This window comes from Accipiter gentilis, chromosome 26 (assembly GCF_929443795.1).
Source record: "Accipiter gentilis chromosome 26, bAccGen1.1, whole genome shotgun sequence".
NCBI classification, from domain to species: Eukaryota; Metazoa; Chordata; class Aves; order Accipitriformes; family Accipitridae; genus Astur; species Astur gentilis.
This window is the reverse complement of record NC_064905.1, coordinates 12,360,193-12,381,455: the sequence shown is the minus strand read 5'-3', so window position 1 is coordinate 12,381,455 and position 21,263 is coordinate 12,360,193. Positions and strand designations below refer to the sequence as shown.

Sequence of the window (21,263 nt, the reverse complement as noted above, 5' to 3'; positions counted from 1 at the left end):
AGTTTCCATGACTCTGAAAATGGGACTGAATACAAAAATGGCTGCAGAATTCTGTATGTGTGAATTACCTCTTGCAATTTTAGAGTGCTGCCTTATATAGGCAAGACCATGACATTTGAAAAAACAGTAATAAGTTCTAGCTTTCTGTGTATATGTGCATGCAAGCTTTAAGCTCCTCTACAATGCACTTTAGTGTTTGGCCCCTACTTTAACCATTCTTAGAAAGTTACTAAGTTTGCTACAGCACATGGACTGTACAATAGCATCAGTACAAATGCCTTGTTTCCTCTTAAAGAAAGCTTGCAGTGTAAACAATGATCAAAAGGAACCAGGAACAAGCAAGAGTAGCTCTATGGAAAATGCTTGCAATGCTCTTTCTTTGGTGTGTTCACTTCCCTAAGTCCCTAGTGTTTTGCTGTCGTGGCTGGCCTGTAATTTTCAGACACTTTTGGAAAAGATGATGAATCATAACATTTTCTAGATCTTAGAGGAAAAAAAAAAAAACCAGAACAGTAAAAGCCTACAGTAGCATTTCCTGGTTAAATATACGTTTGTGGCACAACATGAAGTGCTGGGTTTAATGAACAGCTGCAATTTACTTATCTTTTGAATGGATCACTTTAAATGCATGTTGGAAAGCACCTTTCACCAAACTGCCCATTAGAAGTGAACTACAAAGTAAATGGATTGTATATGAGAAGCATTTCTTATCTCTGTGAGTGCAATACATTGCCTCCAGAGACTTTTTTTTTTAAGTAGAGGCTATTTAATGATGCCTTTTAAAATTCTGATAAAATTAACATGTTTTATTTTTTCCCTGCTACAAGAAGATTGACTAACACTTTCAACAATGGTAATCTAATGGGTACAGGCACAGATGTACAAATTAGATGCTTAAAATCATAGGTGAGATTCCCAATTAAGTATCTTATCCTGCTCCACTCTTTTACTTTAAGACAATTAATACTACATATTATGGGACAACTGGAAAAGAGTGTGTTTGCCTGTACTCAGCGTGCCAGATTAGCCTCTGGTACTTTCAAGAGAATACACTGTGTATTTGAAGATTTGGTGGCTTGACTTTGCTTTTTGGGAGAGGAAGGGCAGGGTCTGGATCATATTTATTAAGGTTTGCTCTTGCTGAGCACAGCACAGGCAGTCAGTACTTTGTTAGAAGTGGATTATGACACTCCATTTTTTATTGGTATTTTGCCATCATGAAATATTCTAATGTGCTGTTTCCCTTTCAGCTCACTATGGTCCTGGCTCTAATGTCACTCATGGTAACTACCTTGGAGACTGCAAAGGTCATCTCCACATCCACTGCTTGGGGAACCCATAGTTCCCACACAGTTGGAAGTTGGTTTGATGTAAGGCATGGCTCAGGAGGAGATTTCTGGTCCAAATTCTGAAACACAGTAAATGCCTGGCCAACAGAGTCTGCAAAAATAACCACTGGGATTTTACTGGGCAGTTCTGAGTTCCCATCTCAGAACTGTCTGCTCACACGCATTTCTCGCACGGTCCTTTCTGAATATGGTAAGGGTGTTACCAAAACTACTGCATTGCTGTCATCATACCACTAAATGAAAAAAAAACCCAGGTTTTTTTCATGTGCTTTATGTCTTTAATTTGAGCTATTAATTTCAGGCTTCCTGACTGCCTCACATGGAAATGTATGCTTTTGGCTCTGCAGCCAGTACAAATAAAAAAAAATTAAAAAAAATAAAAAAAAGGAAATATTCTGATTTACCCAATTACTTCTACAAAGCTGTTAGGGCTGCCACCATTAAAAGATCATACTCAAGCATTAGCCTGGCATTGTCTTTGTGATGGCACCAGAAGCAGACACATGGGTCAGACAAGAACATCCTTTCCTCCCTGCACATTCTTTTCAAGCAATAGCTATTATTCCAATGACTCATGGACAGTTAAGCCGCCATCACCATCTCAAGGAACAGAGCAACAATATCTGTTGTTAGGCTTGGCAGGATCCATTAAGCTCAAAGTGATGTGTCCTATTTCGTGATGACAGCCAAGTTCAATTAAGATCCATCTGACATCTCTTTGGGCGCTTCTCCAAACTTTATATGACCCTCTTGGCACTGTAAATCTCACAGAAGCAGTTTTCTTCATGAAATTTTTCTTATAATTTTAGTTCTGGATGAGACTGGATGTGAGAGTGAGCACAACCTTCCACTTCATGCACTGGCACTCCTGCTTCTAGAAGGTTTAAAGCAAGCAAGAAGAGGAAAACCACTGGAGAACTTTAAGAAGAGGCAGGAAAACTTGCGTTTGGCTTCAAGTTTTGGGCAAAAGATCATTTGGGGGGCAAAGGGAATGGCTGTCTTATTTTATCTGAGCTGACTTCTCATCTGCTACTTGAGCCTCTCTAGTTTTTCTCTTCGCTAGGAAACAGCTTGGCTATGGCCATTGCCTGACTGGTGAAGTCAGGGTCAATTTTTTCCATCTGGACTGCATTAAGCGTCTTCCATTTGCTCATCTCCCTCCCCCCAAACCACGCCTGCTCCTCTCCGGCCTCCCTTCTAATGCTGATGTGCTGCCAGGCATGTTCCGTTTCACCCACAGCCAAAAGGCAGCTCCAGTAGGATCTCATTAATTCACACTAATGATGGGGAATTTGGCAAATTAGTGAACTGACTTGGTCCTGCCATTATTAATAGCTTCGCCATTGACTTCAGGCAGAACTAGATTGAGTCCCTGAATTGATAGCTCTCCTCAGACACCAGAAAGAGATTATATTTTGCGAAATAGACTGGTTTTTGTTTGGATTATTAGAGTTTAGCATTATGCTGGTGCATACTACAGCAAAAGCAATGAACTCCAATTAATGTGATGGCTCACAACAGCTTTTCAGCTATTAAATCTCTGTAGAAAGGAAGCGAAAGCAAAAAGATGAGGTTTTCTTCACAGTTAGCAGAATGCAGGAACTTGCACACTGAGAGTCACTGTATGTCTGTTTGGCCATCAAAAGGGTTAGCCCAGCAAGGATTTAGCTGATGGGACTCTGCCAGAGATTTCCATGTGACTGCGGTGAATTCCTTACTCTTTTTTGTGCCTGAGCTGCCTTCTGGAAAAAGAAGATATTCTTTCCTTTCTACTGCGCTTATCGATGTCACTTGGCTGATAATATCTTTAAATCTCATCCAAAAGAACTCTGTTTGGGGTGTGAGGATGCTTTCTGAGCAATAACAAAGAGAAATCAGTGATCCACTGGTCATTTCTATCATCTCTTCTCAGCTGTTACAGGTTATGTCTAAGTTTCCAGTCTAACCATAAAACACAGTCCCAGCAGTCCAGGGAATGTCTAATGTTACTATGCCAGTGCGAGCTTAGCAGCCCCCAGTGACTCTTATGCTCTCGTGATATCACAAAGAAGCAAGCTCAGTAGCGCCAGTTGAAGGTCTGCAGGAGTAAAAATTACTTTGCCTTTCTCAAGGTTAATGTATTTTAATTTACAAAGAGCAAAGCGAATATACATACGAGCCTATTCTCTTAAAAGCACCAAAGGAGACAACTAGATTCTCCCTTTGGTGCTTTCCTTCCTAGAGGCAACGCATAATCAACTTTTGGTCTTCTCAACAGTTTAAGCTAATAAGCCAGACCATGAACTGGAGCAGCTGAAGCACAGACACGTTACCTTCTGCCAACTTTTGGGAGCGGGGCGAGGCAGACAGCTGGAGGCGGTAACGTCTTAAATCACCTCCATCGCGCAGAGCCTGGGTGCTATCAGGAGAGAAGTGAGGGTAGGGTGAGAATGAGACTACAGTGGAAATAAATTCGACGTTTTTACCTCTCTCTGGCGATGAACATTATTTCATAGGCTTGAGCAAGTCAGTGGGAACTGGAGCTGGAATCCACCTTGCTGTTGTTCCAGCCCCACAAGATGGGAAAGAACCGCCCGGTCCCTCAGACAGACTATCGATAAGTAATATCCCTGGAGCTTAGAGGAATACAAGAGCCTTATTCCTCCTGACTTTATTCCAGGAGCAGCGAGGAGGCGGGGACCTAGGCCTGTCCTAGAGATCAGAAAGCTAACTCCCAGCTCCCAGAAGTAAATTACATCCCTTAAAGACAGCGGATTGGGATTTCTAAGCAGAATTAATTTTTTTTTCCTCTATGGCAACATCATCACACGGTGCTTCCCAGTAGCTGCTCTTCTTTCTGTTCTTGCTGGACAGAAAAATGCTTGCTGGGAAATAGCCTTATAGACAGTCTCTTGTCTCCTACAACATACACAATCTTTCAGTCATAGAGCATACTACATAAAACCAGCACTTTGCAGACATTCTACTCACAGTTCCCTGTTTATGATCAAGACTAGAAGGAGGACCGCGCCTTACTTCACCACATGTGAACATGTGTGAAGTCCAAGTTAGAATGTACCAATACTGATTCTAATACGTTCAGGATTTTTGTTCATGTGGGTTGTAGGACAGAAATGAAGTATTGAATAAATAGACTACTTCGGATGTTTAGGGGAATTTTTGTGTTTTAAATTAACTGGTGATTCCACTTCACGTTGTGCGGTTTAATCTTTGGCCTGTGCTGCTCCTTCAACAAACTGGTTCCCACTCCAGTTGCTATATGTCTTAGTGAGGCCAGCCCTTGGCCGGCTCCATGTGGCATTTCCATCTATCTCTTCCTATGCATTGCTCTGCATTTGTAATGCTTTTAGATTATTCCAGTCTTGCATACAACAGACTTTCATGGCATTCCCTGTTTTCATTCCTTTCCTTCCGCCCTCACCTCAAGGAGCAAAAAGTCTTAAAAGAAGGGAAACGGTCAGATCTGGGGGGAAAAAAAGGAAATCTGCCAGAAGGGATTAGCTGGAGTATGTGTAGGCAGCTGTGTGCTCTGGAAGAAATCCGGTCATATTTGTTTTCCCTTGTTCTATTTTTCCCAAGTTTTCCTTTAGTTTATCCCCAATTTGGCTGTGTCTGATGCTAAAGTTAGATGCCATTCAATGAGATTCTTCAAATCTTGAACTCCTGTGGGTGGTAAAGTACTCGCTAGTTTGACTGCCTTCCTTAGGCTTCAGAGTTAACAATCCAATGACATAGAGTAAAAGAACTCTTTCTCCCCAAGGAACTGTAAGACCTGGCTTTCCTACAGGCTTAGAAAATCTTTTGCATCTTGTTCACGTTACATTAATTTTCAGAACTGTCAGTGCTGGGACTATTTTCCAATGACAACAAAAACATTCGTGTTTTATATTTATAAATGACAGCTCAGATTCTGAGACAGCCATGAGCTGGCAACCTGGCTAGCTGAGCTCTTCCAAACTGGCCCAGTTTGACTTGGCATCAGCAAGGAGGAAATGTCTCATTCTGTACTTGGCTTGCCAGGGAAGGTCTCGTTGCTTTTGTAGCAGTGTAGAATGACTAGCTGCTGCCCTTTGCTGCAGAGTTATGAATCGTGCTCTCTCTGGACTAGGAAGTCAAGTGTCTCTCATGAATGGGTCTGTTTGCCCGTCTACAATACCACCCACCTTCCTATTGGCATCATCTGCCTAAACCTGGAAGCGTGGCAGCACATACCAACCTCAAAAGACATGTAGCATCCAGCTGAGTATTAATTGTATCAAACGTGAATTAATAGAACTGCTTTTCAGGCTAGGCTGAGAGTGCAAGAAACAAAGATGCCTTCTTACAGGCAAAGCTATCAGCTTGAGTTTCATAGTCTAAATAGAACTGTTTGTTCCTTGATCTATTTTACCACTTTAAAATAAAAAGTCAAGAGCCTGCTTTGAGGTTCATCAAAGTAGCTGGGACAATTTTCATTCTGTCTCCCCTCCTTGCTACTCGACAGGATTTGAATCAACCTGTTAAAAATGTACTGTGGCTTTCCACATGACTCTGAAAGAGATAAAACAGACCATGATGAGGGCAAAGCCTTTATTGTACAAACTCATGGACCACTCATGGCCGGACCTCCTGGGCCAGTACCAAGCCTCAGGCTTCCCCCAAGGCAGCCCAGGGAGGTGTTTGCCCAGTTTGCTGCCCTGAATGGTGCTGTTAACTGCAGCGTGGGAACTGTCCCAGAAGACTCTGCCAGTGCCTAGACCTACCCTTTGATGTTCTGCTGTTCTCCAAGTGAAAGGACAGTTTGGTCCAGAAAGTGGCAAAGAAAGTTGAATACAACCAATAAGTATTTCCTCAAGCAGCGAAACACACGAAGCCTACTTTTTGGTAATCGTGCCTCATAGCTGCTGTCTCTGGTAGCCAAGGTAGAAGCTGTTGGGATATTTGTAATGTTGCGCTCACTCTCATTTAGCTTCTCGGGTCTTTCTTGAGAGTTGGGCTCTGGTTACAGCCTTAGCGGGGATTTAACAGGATCTGTCTCCCTGCTATCCAGCAGCCTAGGTTTGCGAAAATCACAGCAACCTGATTATTTCTGAGACCTCTGCCCTCTTGTCAATTTTGATTGGAGTTGGCCCAGGAGTTCAAAAGGCTGTAACAGTTTGATCATATAATCCTGGCTTCCTTAGGAAACCAAGCTAAGGAACAAACAAACAGAAGTCCTTACAGAAATACTTCCTTGACAGTTGAGGGGTTTTTTTAATCAACACCTTGACTTCTATGAAGGTTTTTACCTTCACTTCCCACAAAGATTGTCTTACAGATCAGCCACCAAATGCGCAGAAGTGGCTCTGAAGCGGCACCGTTACAGGCAGGTTTGCATTAGGCTTAGTCTGTATCCCAGTGGGAGCCATGGGAAACCAGCACGGGACCCAGGTGTCCTACCAGCATCACCCCCTACACCCAGCACAGAAGATGACCACTTGCAGAGTAATTACCAGACATGTTTAACTGGAGCAAAACTCAGAGCTGAGCTGTTCTGTGCCTGGGCCGTGCAGAGGGAGAGGATTTCCCCAGATGGACAATTCCCTCCGACCTGTCCACCCAGTTCAAATCCTGCTCAGAGCTGCTGTGTTGGGTGGTGTAGGGGTACCGGCTCCGTCCCTGGGAGCCTGGGACTAGGGATAAGAAATGACACCTACCGTGGTCCCAGCTGGTTTCCTGCCCAGCTTGGAGGGGTTGCTTGCCCCAAGGACTGCGGGGAGCTCTCTGACTCACCCAGGGCCCCCAATTCAGGCGCTGGGAGCAGAGCTGAGCAAAATTCCCTGCAAATCACAAGCTTTGACACAGCCACCTCGGTGCAGCGGGACTGCAGAGCAGGAGCGCCTCGCTCAGATTCTTCCAGGTTAGCGGCCAGCTTCTCTTCCCTCCGCTTTCTTTTCGCTCGTTGCTCTTTCCATGAGCACTGACAGCAGATCTGCTGAAGGGGCAGTTTTACAACCTAATCCCAATAAAAGACAGCAGCTGCCGGTGCGGAAACCGTGGACAAGAGCAGTCCGAAGTAATATGTTTTGGTATTAATTGCAACCCCTTTTTGCATCTGCCACTTTCAAAGCAGTTCTTCCAAAAACAAACAAACAACTAACAAAAAAAAAAAAAAGGCAAATATGCCAAAAGCAATTATTTATGCACATTCAGCGTTATTTGATCTCGGTCAATTACTACTACGTTCCGAACAAGAGGCTGGAAAAGCAAATTCCCCCCCTTCCCCCCCCCCCCCCCTTTTTTTTTTTTTTTAAGGAGTTCGGGACTAACATTTTCACGTCGTCAAAAGCGATGACGCCTGACTCCACTAGCCAGGGTGTTGAAAAAGAAAATATGCGTTTGAGGGGGAAAGCTGCCTCAGTGGCCGCACGCTGCAGGGAAAAAGAGGGAGAAACGGTTTAGTCCGAGCGGGACGCGGTGCCAGCCCTGCCCGCAGCAGAAGCTCCGGCACCGCACGGGGCTCCGGGTTTTACCGGGCTATAAATAAGGTAATAAGTGGTCGGGAACGGCCTCTCGGAAGGTAGCGCCCGCGTCTCTCCTTTCCCCAGGCAAAGGGAACAAGATCTCTCTTTTTTATCTTTTCTTTCTTCTTACTTTTTTTTTTTTTTTTAAACATAGCTTTTCCCTCTGTAAGAGGTGTACGTTTAATTATAAAAGGGCCTTTTTCTGTTGTAATCTGTTTCCAGTTCAATTCCTTTGCTGGATAAATCCCTTAAACGTGTTGTCATTCCTTATTTATTGATTGCAGGTATTTGGGGTTTAATTGAGCAAGTCGGTCGTGGCCCAGGGCAGGAGTGGCGCTACATGAGCAATTAAATCTGATTAGCCCGAGCCCTTTAAGCCCCAGCTGGGTGATTGATAACCGAGACCAACATTCTTCAATTGACTCGCTACATCAAAAAGGAGAAAGGCTTAGAGGAGAAACGCATGGGTCCAACATGAAAAATAGCAAAGGAGCCGAGCAGATTAGATTTGCAAAGGAGCTGAGCTAAGGGCGAAGGGAGCCGGGAGAACAGTCCTGGTCAGCCCATAAAATAAATCCGTAAGTGTCTCCTCCTTTAAAACTCAGCCAAGGCTGGGTTTTTGGTTTTTTTTTTTTTTTTTTTTTTTTTTTTTTTTTTTAAGAGGCTAAAGTGACCCGAGCTGGAACAGGCGTGGGCAAAGGCGGCGGGGCTTGGATTTTAACACCCCTCAGCCCTCGGAGCTGAGCTCCATCCATAAAGCTGTCGTCTGTTTGTTAGTGTGTTTGTCTGCTCCGTCATTACGCTTTTTGCCCGGTAGTTTAAGAAAATAAACTAGCCGGGAGAACAGGAGTGAGTAACCCCCATTTATCAAGCTGATGGATGTCCCTTGTCTCCCTTTGGGGGGGGGGGGGGGGGGAGAAGGGTGGCCCTGCCCGCAGCATCCCCCTGCCCTGGCGCCCGGGGGAGGTGGTACCCGCCGGGCGCTCCGGGCCAGGGGCACTCCGCAGATTTGGGGGACAGGGACGCTCCGAGGTTCAAGCCCCCGCCTTGGGAGACGTCGCGGTGCTGCTGCTCCTCTCGGCCGCTGAGCTGGCGGGTGCTCCATCCAGATCTAAGGCGTTAGCCCTGTTAATCTCGGGAGAAGCACCCTCCCCCCCCCTCAGGACACACACACGCACGCCCCCCCGAAGCAGCCCGCTTGTCTGTCTGACACCCGAAACGAGAGGGCGTGGGAGGGGGGGGGGGGGGCAGGCAGCTCCGGGATCCGCCGTGCCAGACCTCCGGGATCCCGCCTTGCGCCGGCACCGCCCGCCTCAGCCTCGATGACACCGAAAGCGGCTCGACGGGAGAAATCAAAGCGCCGGGGCGGGGGGGGGGGGGGGAACGCGGCCGCGGGACACGCACACAGAGGACACGGCGACAGGGGGGACCCCGGGGGCGGCGGGCGCCGGTGGCTCGGCGGGGCGCGGGGTGCCACCCCCGGCGGGGGTTCCGCGGGGCCGGGGAGGCTCCGGGGGCGCTGCCCTCCGGCCTGCCGCCTTCTCCCTCGGATGCAAACAGCTTGAAAGCAGCAGAAATCACCGGGGAGGGGAGGAGGACGTCAGCAGGAGCTGGACTTCTAAAAACCGTTCCGCCCCATAGGCTTTAATATTAAAAACCCCCTAGGAGTCTCAGACACTGTATTAATTAGTGCAACCACCCATGAAAAGTTGGGTTTGGAACAGCATTCTTTGCCCTGTGTGAAACAGCAACCCTAATAAACAATTGTTAACTTGGCCTATTGCCTCTGGTAAATTACACAGCATTAAAAAATAATGCTTTTCATATTAGGCAGTAATTAAAGGTTGGGACAGCTTTAAAACAAGAGGGGGAGGGGGAGGAATCAAAGAAAATATAAAAATGTTCTTTCAAGAGTTATGGGAGGCTAATAAAGTATGTCTGTTATAGTGCACCACTTTGCCCCCAGCTACAGCCAAACTGGAGCCACCGCAATTGCCTCTCAATAAGATAATGATATTCCTTTCTCTGCTATTAAAAGGCTCCCAGTGCAAACTTAAAATGATTTATTTAATTTAAGAAATTATGAGGTGTAACTTCAAAGCGTAAGCCGTTAGTAATGGAAAACACCAGGTTGTTTAAAATTATAATAATAATTGTTTGGAATACAGTGACATCAAAGTGCTTTCATCACCAAATAAAATATAGCACAGACCCCCAAATCCAGTGGAGTTTATTGAGTAGACATTTTTTGGTGTGTTTTTATTATTTCCTTATCAAGAGACATTATTTTAGCAGCTCCTTTTCTCAGCTTTGATGTTTTGACAGTCTTAAATTAATTTTATTGCATTTTTTTGGCTCGGAGATGGGAGATTATTCTGACTGCTTATTTTTCATTATGACTTTTTTGTTTTCAAGAACCGGTTTGTTATTTAACACAGCACCTTGATAAGCGCAGTTGAAATGAATTGGCCATTACAGGTCATTAAAAAGCAAAGAATTCTGTTTTCAAGCAATCCATTACACGTCTGGGAAAATATTCCTACTTAAAACAAACTTTGGGTTGAACGCTGGCATAATCAGTTTAATAAAACGGGTAGCGCATACTTTTAAGGAACACGGTTTTTTCTTTACGAGATTCTTGCTTATTCAAAACACAGCAATCTAAGAAATACATATACAGAACATTATGCCAAAAAAGACCTGCCTTTGCAGTAAGACTATCGCAGAATGTTTTTAATTTCCTTGAACAGTGTTATAAAACATTAATCGTACGTACATCGCTTGAGACTTTTCCTTCCCAAGCAAAGCAGAATTATTCCAATCCCCTTTAAAAAAAAATGGTAGCATTTTAAAATATACTGCAGTTGCAGCTTTATAGACCGGTATTTCCACTAAAACAGCAGGGACAGAATTGCTCTGGTGTTAAAAGACTGAAATATAATGGATGGAAAGATTTTTATTCCTTTCGTGCAACTAGTTGGGAACTGCTGGTAGCACCCGCCAAATGCCTTATGGATTACGGTGGGAAACACACATCGAGGGACTAAGGGAGTCAAGCCCAACCCAAACCAAAAAAGCTCAACGACAAGACAAGACCCCGAAGTCACCCCCTCTCCGCGGCGGTGTCCGGCACCGAACAGGAGCGTGAACCGTGCAGCGGTTCGTCCTCGGGTTTCCCAGTGCGGGGGTGAGCTCTGCAGTTTCCCTGAGACCCCCTGACGCTTTTCACTGGAAAAAAATATCCCCCCCTCCCCCTGCTCTGGAAGGGGAAAAAAATCGGAATAACCGCTTTGTTTTTATTTTGCGAGAGAGACTTCTTCCGCAAAGAACGTGGGCACTGCCGAAAGTAGGTTAACTTCGAGAAATGACCCCCGGAAAAAAGTTTTTCTAAATCTCCCTGCTGGTTATTGATCGTAGGCACGAGAGAAATACAGTCACACCGCGGGGGAGTGTTGTTCTTTGTGTGTTTGTGGAGATTTTTTTTTTGTTCCGTTTAATGATTTTTTTTTTTTTTTTTTTTTTTTTACTGCAGAGATACACGTTGGTCCGCGGGGATAATAACCGGGGATAAATAGAAGGGGGAGATGCACTTTGGAGAAAGCAAAATGATAACTTCCCTTTCTGAACAGCCCTGGGGTCGGCGGGAGCTGGATCCACCGCAGCGGCTCCGCGGACTCTCTGGCTCCTTGCGCGGGAGCTGCGCGCAGCCGGGACGCGACTGCGTGGCTTGGAGCCTCCTCCCGCACCCCTGGGGGGGGACGGACCGGGTGGGGTGGGTGCTTTCCGAGCGGGTGGGTCGTCCTTTGTCATCCCTCCGTGGGCTTCCCTCCTCCTGCCGTGCGTGCCCAGCACGCCCCCCCCTTCCCCCCAAATCCTGCAAAGCTCCGCGTGTGCGCAAATCGGACTTTCGGGTGCCTCTGGCATCGGTGTGGCCAGACGCACAGGCACTGTACGGCAATCTGCAACGGACAGCTCGCCACTATCGCGATGTATGTGCGCGCACACCCAGGCGCGTACCCGCACGGTGTGCGAGTGCGTGGAAACCCCCCCCGGGCGCGGGGGTGCCCACGCCAAGAAGACGGCGCAGGGGCTGGGAGCCGGGGGAGGGATGCTGTTGCGGGATTCCGCTTGTCACCCGCATCTGCCCGGCCTGGAGGTTAGCTGCTCCCCCCCGCCCCGGACCCCCCTCCCCGGCTGGGATCCGCGGAGCAGGTGTCGGCTCCTGCGTGGAACATCCCCCGTCCCGGCGGCGCGGAGCGCTCCCCCGGTGCCGGGAGGCGGTGTCCGGCCGGGAGCGGGACCAGCCCGGCCCGGACGGCCCTTGAGGGGCCGGGGGTCCTCCCGGGTCGGCTCCGCCGAGCCGGGTGCCCGCTGCCCCCCGGGCTCGCAGCGAGGCTCCCGGCGGAGAGGAACCCCCCTGCGCTTTCGGGCACGCCGGCTCACGGCCGCGCCGCAGCCAGCGAGTTCTTCCTCCTTGCCCATAAAATGCAGGAATTCCGGGCTTTGACAAGGCAACGTGACAACATGAAATGCAGGCTCCGAGCGCCCGTGGCTTTAGGTAATGAACGCCCGGCCGGAGCGAGTCAGAAAGCCCATTCCTAACTGTTTATGTCAACAAATCCATACGTCGTGAATTAAGGTCCCGGGAGAGCTGCGCTGTGCCCGGCTGGCCTGAGCCGCAGTTCAGCAAGTCGGGATTTTAAGGATCGGGATAATTTATCGCGTTGTTTTTAATGTTTATTATTTATTGCTCTAATTATTTTTCACTTTCTATTGGGAATTTAAAATATATAGATGTACCTGGAACAGATGCCAACTCCTTTCAGTCTCACTCAACTTCTAATCATCGCATCTGCTTTGTGTCAGAAAATACTTTGGGAACAATTTAACTTTGCATTAAAATAACTAATTAAAGCCACACCTCCGCAGCCTCTTGCGAAAGTGGAGGAGGAATTTCAGTAAGTGCATCGCTTTTAATGGTAGCATTCTGATTTCCCTGCCTTGCTGTAATTTATTCAGTTACAGATCTGCCTGCGGGGCAGCTCCCATTAGGCCGATGATGAAGTCTCATGAGTAAAGCTTGACACCTCCCTCCTAATAAAATATAATACTCAATTAACTCGGCCTTTCTGAAGGCTTTAATTGGAACAAGTTAATAATGGGCGCAGGGTGAATTGTCATGCCATCCGCAAGCTCGGGGAAGGTGTCACGGATCCGTCCTGCCTTTCCCATAGCAGAGGTTGTAACCGAGATTTGGAAGCTTTTCCTTCAACACCCTTGTGTTCTGCAATAAATCTGTATCCATTTAAGGATCTATCATAACACACACAAAGCTCCCGCGCTCAAAGAATTTCCAGCGAAAAGATTTAGCCGTAATCCCTGACACAGCTGATTTATACTGAAGGTTAAAAAATACCGCTGGTTTATTTATAACCGGCCCGGCCCGGCTAAGAAAGCGCTCGGGACAATCGGACGGGGAAGGATAGGGCCGAGGGGGGCTTCACCCTGCCCTGGAGTTCGGGGGATAATTCTTCAGAGAGAGAGAGCCCCAGAAAGAAGCGGTTGTCTCCGGTTTTTATGCGGCAGTAAATGCTAATTTGAAAAGTCTGCATGGAGATTAGATTCCCCCAGCTTTGTTCCCTACAGTTGCGAAGCGGGAAGGTTAACAGGGGTTTTGGGTTTTTTTTTTTCCGGAGGCGGGAGGGAGGTGAGCAGGGCAGGATCCGCGCTGCCCCGAGCTCCCCGAGTCCTTAAGCCAACCCGCAGCCCCCTCCTCCCAGCCCAGGTCGGGGCGTGTTTCCCCCCCCCCCCCCCGCCCTTTCCCTTCTCGCACGGCCGAGGCCCGATCCGGCCGGGTGCTGAGCATCGCTCTCCCGGCCCGCACGGAGGCAGGCGGGCAGCGAGGCTGGGGCTGGGGCGGGGGGGGGGGGGGGGGGGGGGCGGCCGGTGCCCTCCCGGGGCTCTGCCCGCCCCGCCGGGCAGCGCCGCCCAGGTGGTGCCCACCGGCGCGGGCAGGGAGAGCGAGCGGCCTTCGGGAGAGCTGCGAGGCTGGGGCGAGCGCTGGAGCGAGGGCAAGCTCTCCTCGGCGCAGCCGAGAGCGTAGCCGAGCTAAATCGCCCGGCAGCTTCGACAGAGGAAAATCCACCCTTTTCTCCAGCTGGGTTTCCAGAGGTCACTCCTAATCCGAATAAGGCTCCTACAACAAAATTTACATTGGGCCAGCATGGCACTGGGGTGTAACGTGGTAAACTACCCCTGACCTCCTGAGTGGCTCTCTTATCTGAGCAAACCTGCCCCCCCCCCTCGCCAGAAAGGCCGGGGGTGTGTGGTCCAGCATCTGCTCTCCGGGCAGCACACGAGTGCGGCTCTCGAGAGAGGCTGCCCCGAAAACTATGGGACAGGCTGACAGCACATGGGAGCCCTGAAATGCAACTGTACTGAAGTATTGCCCGGTCCCGGCCAGGCCTTACCTGTACAAAATGACTCCCAGCTACCGTGGGGGTCGAGACTAGCCTCCCACGAAAGCACAGATTTGAGGTCGATGGAAAGGCAAGTCGGAGGGAGAGTCCTGAGCAAAAGAGAAAGGCACACGAGCTAAGGAGTGATGGAAACATCACCAGAGTATGATGTTGTAAAGAACAGAGGCGCCTAAAAGCGGTTGTTAAAAACAAGGAAACCTCATAAAAGGTTTGGCTTTCGACTTTGAATTGTTGACTTGCAATTCACCTTCATGTGCTGCAAATTTGGCTTTAATTCAGATTCAGAAAGGGGAAATAATCATAAAGGCAACCCAAACATTCCTTTGAACTTGACCCAGCGGTGCAAAACACACAGGGAGAGAAAATACTTTTTAAAGAACTCCAAACACTCACAGACCCACACGCGATTAAACATGTTTTTTCTTTTTTAATTTAATTCGAAATAAGAGATAAGAAATAATAAATCTTCAATAAAATATATAAAATTGTACAAGGCATCCCTTTCAAAGGGACTTTCCTATAATGGAAGATTGTGGGTGAGGGGAAGGGAGACGGGAAGTTCATCTATAGTGGGTCCCAGGCGGCGACAGCGGCTGGGTCAAAACAAACCAAAACCAGCAAAACCTTGTGGCTTTTTTTTCTTTCATTTTTCTGCTTTTTTTTTTGTTTGTTTGTTTGTTTCTTTTTTCTTCCATGACAACATGCTAAGAAAATAAATCCAGGAGAAGCTCTGCCTTCAGTGCTCCACAGCCTTTGGAGTAACTTTCTCACAAAGTTTAGCAAGAGTAATACACATAATACAATAGTTACAAGGAGAAGGCTGGGGAAGATACTGCCAGCGCTCGGAGAGCTCCCACGGGGACAGACAGGTTACGCAGTCTCTTGGCACCCCACCGTCCTACTAGTAGGGTTGTTTGTGATACCTGGATCTCTCTTAAGAAGGGCTTGAAGCATGAGTCACTTATATTGGCATCCTTAGCAAGGAAAGGAGAGGAAGACTCGGGGGGGTTCTTCTCTTTGATACAGACTGTTGCAAGTACTAATAAAAAACCCCAAACGTCTCCCAGAAGTGTTCAACAATCCTTTGCTCGCCACCACTGTGGAAACAACCCACGTCTTCTCTCCCCAGTAAGCTTCCTTCCCTCTCTCCTGGTTTTCAAAGAGCATTGCAGAGCCAAGCTTACCTGGCTGTAGCCAAAAATCTCTTAAGCATGCCAATAGGAAGAGATAAAGACCAGACTGCCTAATAACCCTCCCTTGCACTTTACCTCCCCTCACAGTGCTTTACAAACGCTGAAGCTATTTATACAGATAAAGGCATTACGGGAGCCAATGGTGGATAAAGCTGTGCTCTACATTTAGGGGCCCTGATGCTCATCTTGTTGCAAACATCTGTCAAGGATGGGGATGCAAAAATTTTCCCTACCCCCAGAAATTCAGGAACTTGCTGGCTCTGAATTTCGCTCAGACTCTACCGGGTCTAGTTTCTATTTACACGGTGTCTCTAGCTAAGGGCTCTGCTTTCTTTAAAAAAAAAAAAAAAAAAAAAAAAACAACAAAACAACAAACCAAACAACAAATGCCTTGATTATACCTTTTTATTTCCCTCCCCCCTGCCCCCATATTAAGTGATGGCAACTTCAAGTGTGGGTTTAGGGCATGCACCCTTCTTACTTTAAACATGTGTTGGGCCCCATCAGGAAGGCATCGGGAAATCTCTGCCTCCATAAGATGAGATTGCTTTTTCACCCGTTCGTTTTTATTCTAGTTTTACGTGCACTGTATAAAAACCCTACATTTGCTCAAATGTTTTTTCTTTTTTTTTTTTTGTTTTGTTTGTTTTTACATATTTTTTTTTCTTTGAGGATCAGACTCTGAGCGCTCAGAGCACTCTCAGAAGACACCCAACCCATAGCGTACAGGATGCCTTGCTTTGCTAATGCAAACTCCCGTACACTCAGGATGGCAGATAGAAGCGTGCAGAAAGAACGGCCAGTACTGGTTGGGGTACTGCCTTCTCAGGGTTGGACATGATCCACCAGGAAGTCTGTCTCACTGTCGCTTTGTCTTTCTGATCTTCTTAGGATAAGTGGTACATGCTATATCCAACGGGAGTAGCATAGAGTCCAACGGGCGGGATAGGAAGCACAGGTCTGTGAAAAGGGTAGGATGTTCCATACAGTGAGGCAGCCTGGATGGGAGAGTTGATGGGGAAAGGGAGGCTGAACCCCGACGGCAACATGGGCTTCGCTGCCATTTTGAGCTTCTCTAGCTCAGCCTCCTGCAGTCTCTTGGCCTTGGCCCTCCGATTCTGGAACCAGATTTTGACCTGGGTCTCTGTGAGGTTGAGGGAGCTGGAGAACTCGGCTCTCTCGGCGATGGACAGATACTGCTTCTGGCGGAACTTGCGCTCCAGAGCCAGCAGCTGGGAAGTGGTGAATGGGGTTCGGGGCTTCCTATTCGTCTTGTGCTTCCTCAGGGTGCAGGCAGTGGGGCTCAGGTGTCCTGCAAGGAAGCGAAAGGCCAGTTATCACAAAAGCAGGGAGAGCTGGGTGCTCTGGAGAAATGCTGTGCTTGAGAGGGCTGGGGCAGGAGAGAGGGGTATGCGAAGGGAGCGTCCTGCCAGGTGATACCCTCACAACAGGGGATCCTTTTGCAAGTGGCTCTGGAAATCTTTTTCTGGCCAAACTTATGTTTGCAGGACTTCAGCAGACGTCCTGGGAAGTGAAATTTTGCCTCAGTGATTTCAAAAGGACAGCCTGTAGGCAAAAAGGGCACGAAGAATTCACAGACACATGCAGCACATCGCTTTAGGAGTCACATCATAGGGGTCTAGAGCACACAAACCAGCTGTCTTGGTAGCTGCAGAACTGGAGGAGTAACTCCAGCAAAGCGCAGGACAAACATATACGCAAAAGCAGGAGATTCACGAAAGGACAGTGGTGCAAGAGGCAAGCCCAGCCCCACTCCAGGATTTCTCCACCAAGAGCAACAAGTCAACCCTATCTTTTTTCTGACAGCTGAAGAAGTGGGTCTGATAATTTTTCTGGTTTAGATAACTGGGCGTTTTTCTTGCTATTTCTTCTTCAAGAGCAAGTTTTTCCTCTGCTTAATAACTTTTCTTTTCACGGAGTATTTTCTGTTTTTCAACAAGTATCAAAAAAAGAAGAAAGCAGCGCACTTTTCGTTCAACATTTAGCTTTTATGACATTTGCCAATTCAAAAAAAACCACATAGTTGCAGCATCTGTAGCCAATACAGGTCAGGAAACCTACTACCTTTTGGGTTTGCCTTATAACCCCAGCCAGGTTAGGCACATGTGCCCGGGATGGCCCATCGCTGACTTGCCTTTAGATTCATTTTGCATTTCACTAATAATTTTGCAATCTAAAGAATGATTAAAAAGCATGCGGCTGACTTCAAAAGCTTAGCAATTTGCTTGTGTTTTGGCTCAGTCCCGGGGCATATGACAAGCCACCCTAGGTCCCCAGCTTGATACATGAAATGACACACAGGCTGCTCTTAAGAGGCTGCTAAATTATGTCCATGCTGTAGTGTCTGGTTCAAATGCCTGTCAGTATTTGCACATCGTGTTTTCTGGACCCCTTTCACTTTCCTCTTTTATTTTTTTTAAAATAAGCTGGACCACAAAGCTGTTTAAGTGCATATCATGCAATTAAAAAATCCCACGAAGAAAGTGTTCGAAAGATCAGGAAGGGGAGGGAGAAAACAGCTACAGCAGAAAAAGTTAAACTTCTCTTCTAACACTTCTTCTAGATACTGAAAGTGAAAACCAAAGCCCTCTTAGAAAACAACTTGTCAAATACCGTCTTATGATCGCATGAGGGCATTTTAATAATTAAGGTGCTCACCGTGACATTTGGTTCACTCCTAAAACTACACGAAACCCAAACGACACTAACCCGACCCTAAATTCACTACCGCTCACCGCGTTATTCCAGTCCCTCTTTTTAAACGCAACCTATTTCTGTTCTCAAAGGGAAGCTCTCCAAAGACCCTGCTAAAAGGGGGCTCCTTCTGGGGGGGGGGGGGGCTTTACAAGGGCGACCGTCTCTCCGGGGATCGCTCCCCGTCCCAGCGCCTTCCCCGGCTTTCGGGTTAGCCCGACCCGTCCCGACTTCTGCTGCGCACGGGGGAAACCGCGAAAACATGCTTTTAAATTAAATCCCGGACAAATATTTCCTCCGGAATACACCCAAGAGTTCCCGGGCTTCTTCCCTCACCGTCCCCCAAATGACTGCCAAACTCTGATAAGAAGCAGGGACCGTCACCACCCCAGACCCTGTAATTGCGTTTATCCCGTGTCAGTCCTCAAGCACTCGCTGCAGTGATTTGTTTCGCTGTTTTTTTCCTGTTTATCCTCCGTTTTCTGGCCAATGTCGGACACAAAAAAAAAAAAAAAAAAAAAAAAATCATCACTTGGAGACGGTTTCCTCTCCACGTTGCTCAAAAATCTAACTTTTACAGCTCTTTCCCCAGTTCATCCCACCCGTAATATTAATAATAATAAATCGAGGAGCTGCTTCTAATGTCAAAACCCTCCACGGACAGATGGGCTTGTTGTGGGAGAACCGGTCGTTGCCTCCTGCTGTCACACCGGCTCCGAGGGGGCCGAGCGCCGGGAGGTGAGAAATCTGGAAGATGATCGAGGGCAAAGGACCTTTCCTTCCCTCATCATAATTTTTCGCCCCAAATCCTGCTGAAATCACCGCACCTGAACTTCCTAGCTATTGAAGTCCTTCACAAAGCTATTTTTGCAGACTGCCGGTTTTAACAGAGAAAGAGGAGGAATTTCGAAGGGGAAAGGAAAAAAAATATATCGGGAGAAGATTAGGCCTTGTCTAAGTCTGGGGTTTAGGGCAGTTTTAAGGAGCACACGCTTCTTTTCACGCTTTTCCAGGGTACTTGAGGGTACATGAAAACCGCAAACCGGAGCTAAGCAGGGAATGACACGGGCGGGCTTGCCTTCCTCCCAGCCCCTCTGCCTGGCCCTCTCGCAGCACGTTAGAAATCAAATTAATTCGGGGTTATGGTAAAGGAAAGGAAGCGACTGAAAGCCAAATCGAAATGATTGTCAAAAAAAAAAAAAAAAAAAAAAGAGAGGAACTGTAATAGAACTAAACTTCCTTCTTGCACTATTAGATTATAGGAGCAAATTCTGCGAGACTGTCCGGTTCAACAGTTCGCATCTGTAGAGTCACTAACTTAAGTAAAGCAGAGCATTTAATTTACATCAGTCGAGGTAGGGATGCGTGGAGGAGAGCGGATCGATCTGCCAATACAGGTGGACAGCCGCCACGGCTCTTGGCGACGGGAAGGCAGAAAGCCGAGCACTGCCGGGCTACGTTTTTCACCTTTTCCCGAAGGTAGTTTTGGGGTTCTTTTTATTTTTTAAACGCAATTTTTTTTTTTTTTTTTGGTAGGGAATCTCACCGAAAGCGAAGTGCAATTCAGCGCAGACACAGCAGCGAGGCTGGAAGAGCAAAAAGGGTTTAAGAAGTGACCTGTCACCTCCGGCTCGCGTGTCCCTAAGGCGGTGGGGACGGGGTCGGGAGAGATCGCAGGGGCTAAAGAGGTCAGGGCCAGCTCGGGGAACCTCGGCAGGCTGCATGCCACGAGGGAGAGAGAGACAAACACCGCGCAAACACCGGCGAGACCGCGGCGGGACTCAGCGCGCAGAAAGCGCGCAAGCCTGGAAGGGACAATTCCCGACTTTCAGAGATTGCTTTGCAACGTGCGCTGTAAGGGCGAAGGAAACGGGGAGAATTTCCAGTTCTCGTTGCAACGGGATAACCTAAACGGACGAACCGGCAGCCGGTGAGCCGTGCGCCGGGAACGGGAGCTAGCCCGCGGTACCTCCCGGTCTGTCTCTGGTTTTAAAAGCACGATGCATTTGTAGACACAGGCATCATTAGATACATAAACACGCAGCTGCGTAACCCTAAAGGCAAGACACACGCGAAGAAGTAGGTAACACACGCGTGAGGCTCTCACGCAGGCAGACATAAACACGCAGGCAAAGCGTTCATGTGCCTATGTCTATACCCAGCCCGCTCCCGCGCCTCCCGGCGCCCGGGGAGCGGCGCAGCTCGGCGGCCGGGGCCGGCAGCCCGGGGCCGGCAGCCCGGGGCCGGAGCGCTGCCCGCCTGCCCTCGCTCCCCGGCCGGCGGCGGCTCCCGCGCAGCCCCGCGCCGCTTCCCCGGCCACTCACTCGGCGGAGGGGAATATCTCCCGGCCTCCTGGATCCAGGACGTGCCGTCCTCCGAGTTCTCCGATTTGACGGACGCCGTGTCGAAGGTCTTTGTAAGCGCCCCGGGGGGGCTGTGCGCGTCCCGGGAGCCGTGGCCCGGCAGCAGCAGGTTCCTGGAGGTGCCCACGGCCGCCCCGTCGGCGCTGCCCCCCGCCGCGGCCAGCGGCGGCTCTTTGGGGGGTTTCTTGTCGGACATGAGGGCTTCCACGCTGAACGGCAAGCTGGACACCTTGACTTTGTGGTGCTCCTCGGCGCCGGCCGCCGGGCCCTCCTCGTCGGAGGAGAAAACCTCCTTCGCCTTGGAAGGAGAAGCCATGGCGGGTGCGGAGGGAGGGAGGGAGGGAGGGAGGGAGGCTGGAGCGGGGCCGCCCGGGGAAGCTGCGCTGCGCCTCTGCCCGGCCCTGCGCGGGGACTGCGCGAGTGAGGCGCCGCCGAGCCGCCCCCCTCTTTTCCCCCTCTGGGGGCTCCCCGGCTCTTTCCTCCTCTGGGAAGTGGAGTAAACGCCCCGCGGGCCAATCAGGGCCCGCGCTGGGGGCTGACGTCGGGGGGTGACTCATGCCATTGGCTCGGGAGCGGGAGGGCGGGGAGAAACTTTTTTTTTTTTTTTTTTTTTTTTTTTTTCCGGGGCTTATTTTGGTTGGGGTGTTCCCCCTCCCCCCCCCTCCCCCCCCCCCCCGTCCCC

At 48.7% G+C, this 21,263-nt stretch overlaps 1 protein-coding gene across 1 annotated transcript; it reads right to left on the bottom strand.

The window, feature by feature from the left end:
- Window positions 1-15,920: 15,920 nt before the first annotated feature.
- On the bottom strand, window positions 15,921-20,912 carry MSX2 (msh homeobox 2). The gene is made up of 2 exons (XM_049829467.1): window positions 20,543-20,912; window positions 15,921-16,815 (listed from the first exon to the last, which is right to left on the bottom strand). The coding sequence occupies exons 1-2, from the start codon at window positions 20,895-20,897 to the stop codon at window positions 16,391-16,393; spliced, it is 780 nt and encodes a 259-aa protein (XP_049685424.1). The 5' UTR covers window positions 20,898-20,912; the 3' UTR covers window positions 15,921-16,390.
- Window positions 20,913-21,263: the final 351 nt, after the last annotated feature.

What these genes read in the sequence shown, in the direction of transcription:
- MSX2 (XM_049829467.1), bottom strand. Translation starts at nt 20,897, where the DNA reads ATGGCTTCTCCTTCCAAGGCGAAGGAGGTTTTCTCCTCCGACGAGGAG. An exon ending in GAGATATTCCCCTCCGCCGA is followed by an intron (nt 16,816 to 20,542) that starts GTGAGTGGCCGG and finishes GCTTCCTTGCAG; the next exon opens with GACACCTGAGCCCCACTGCC.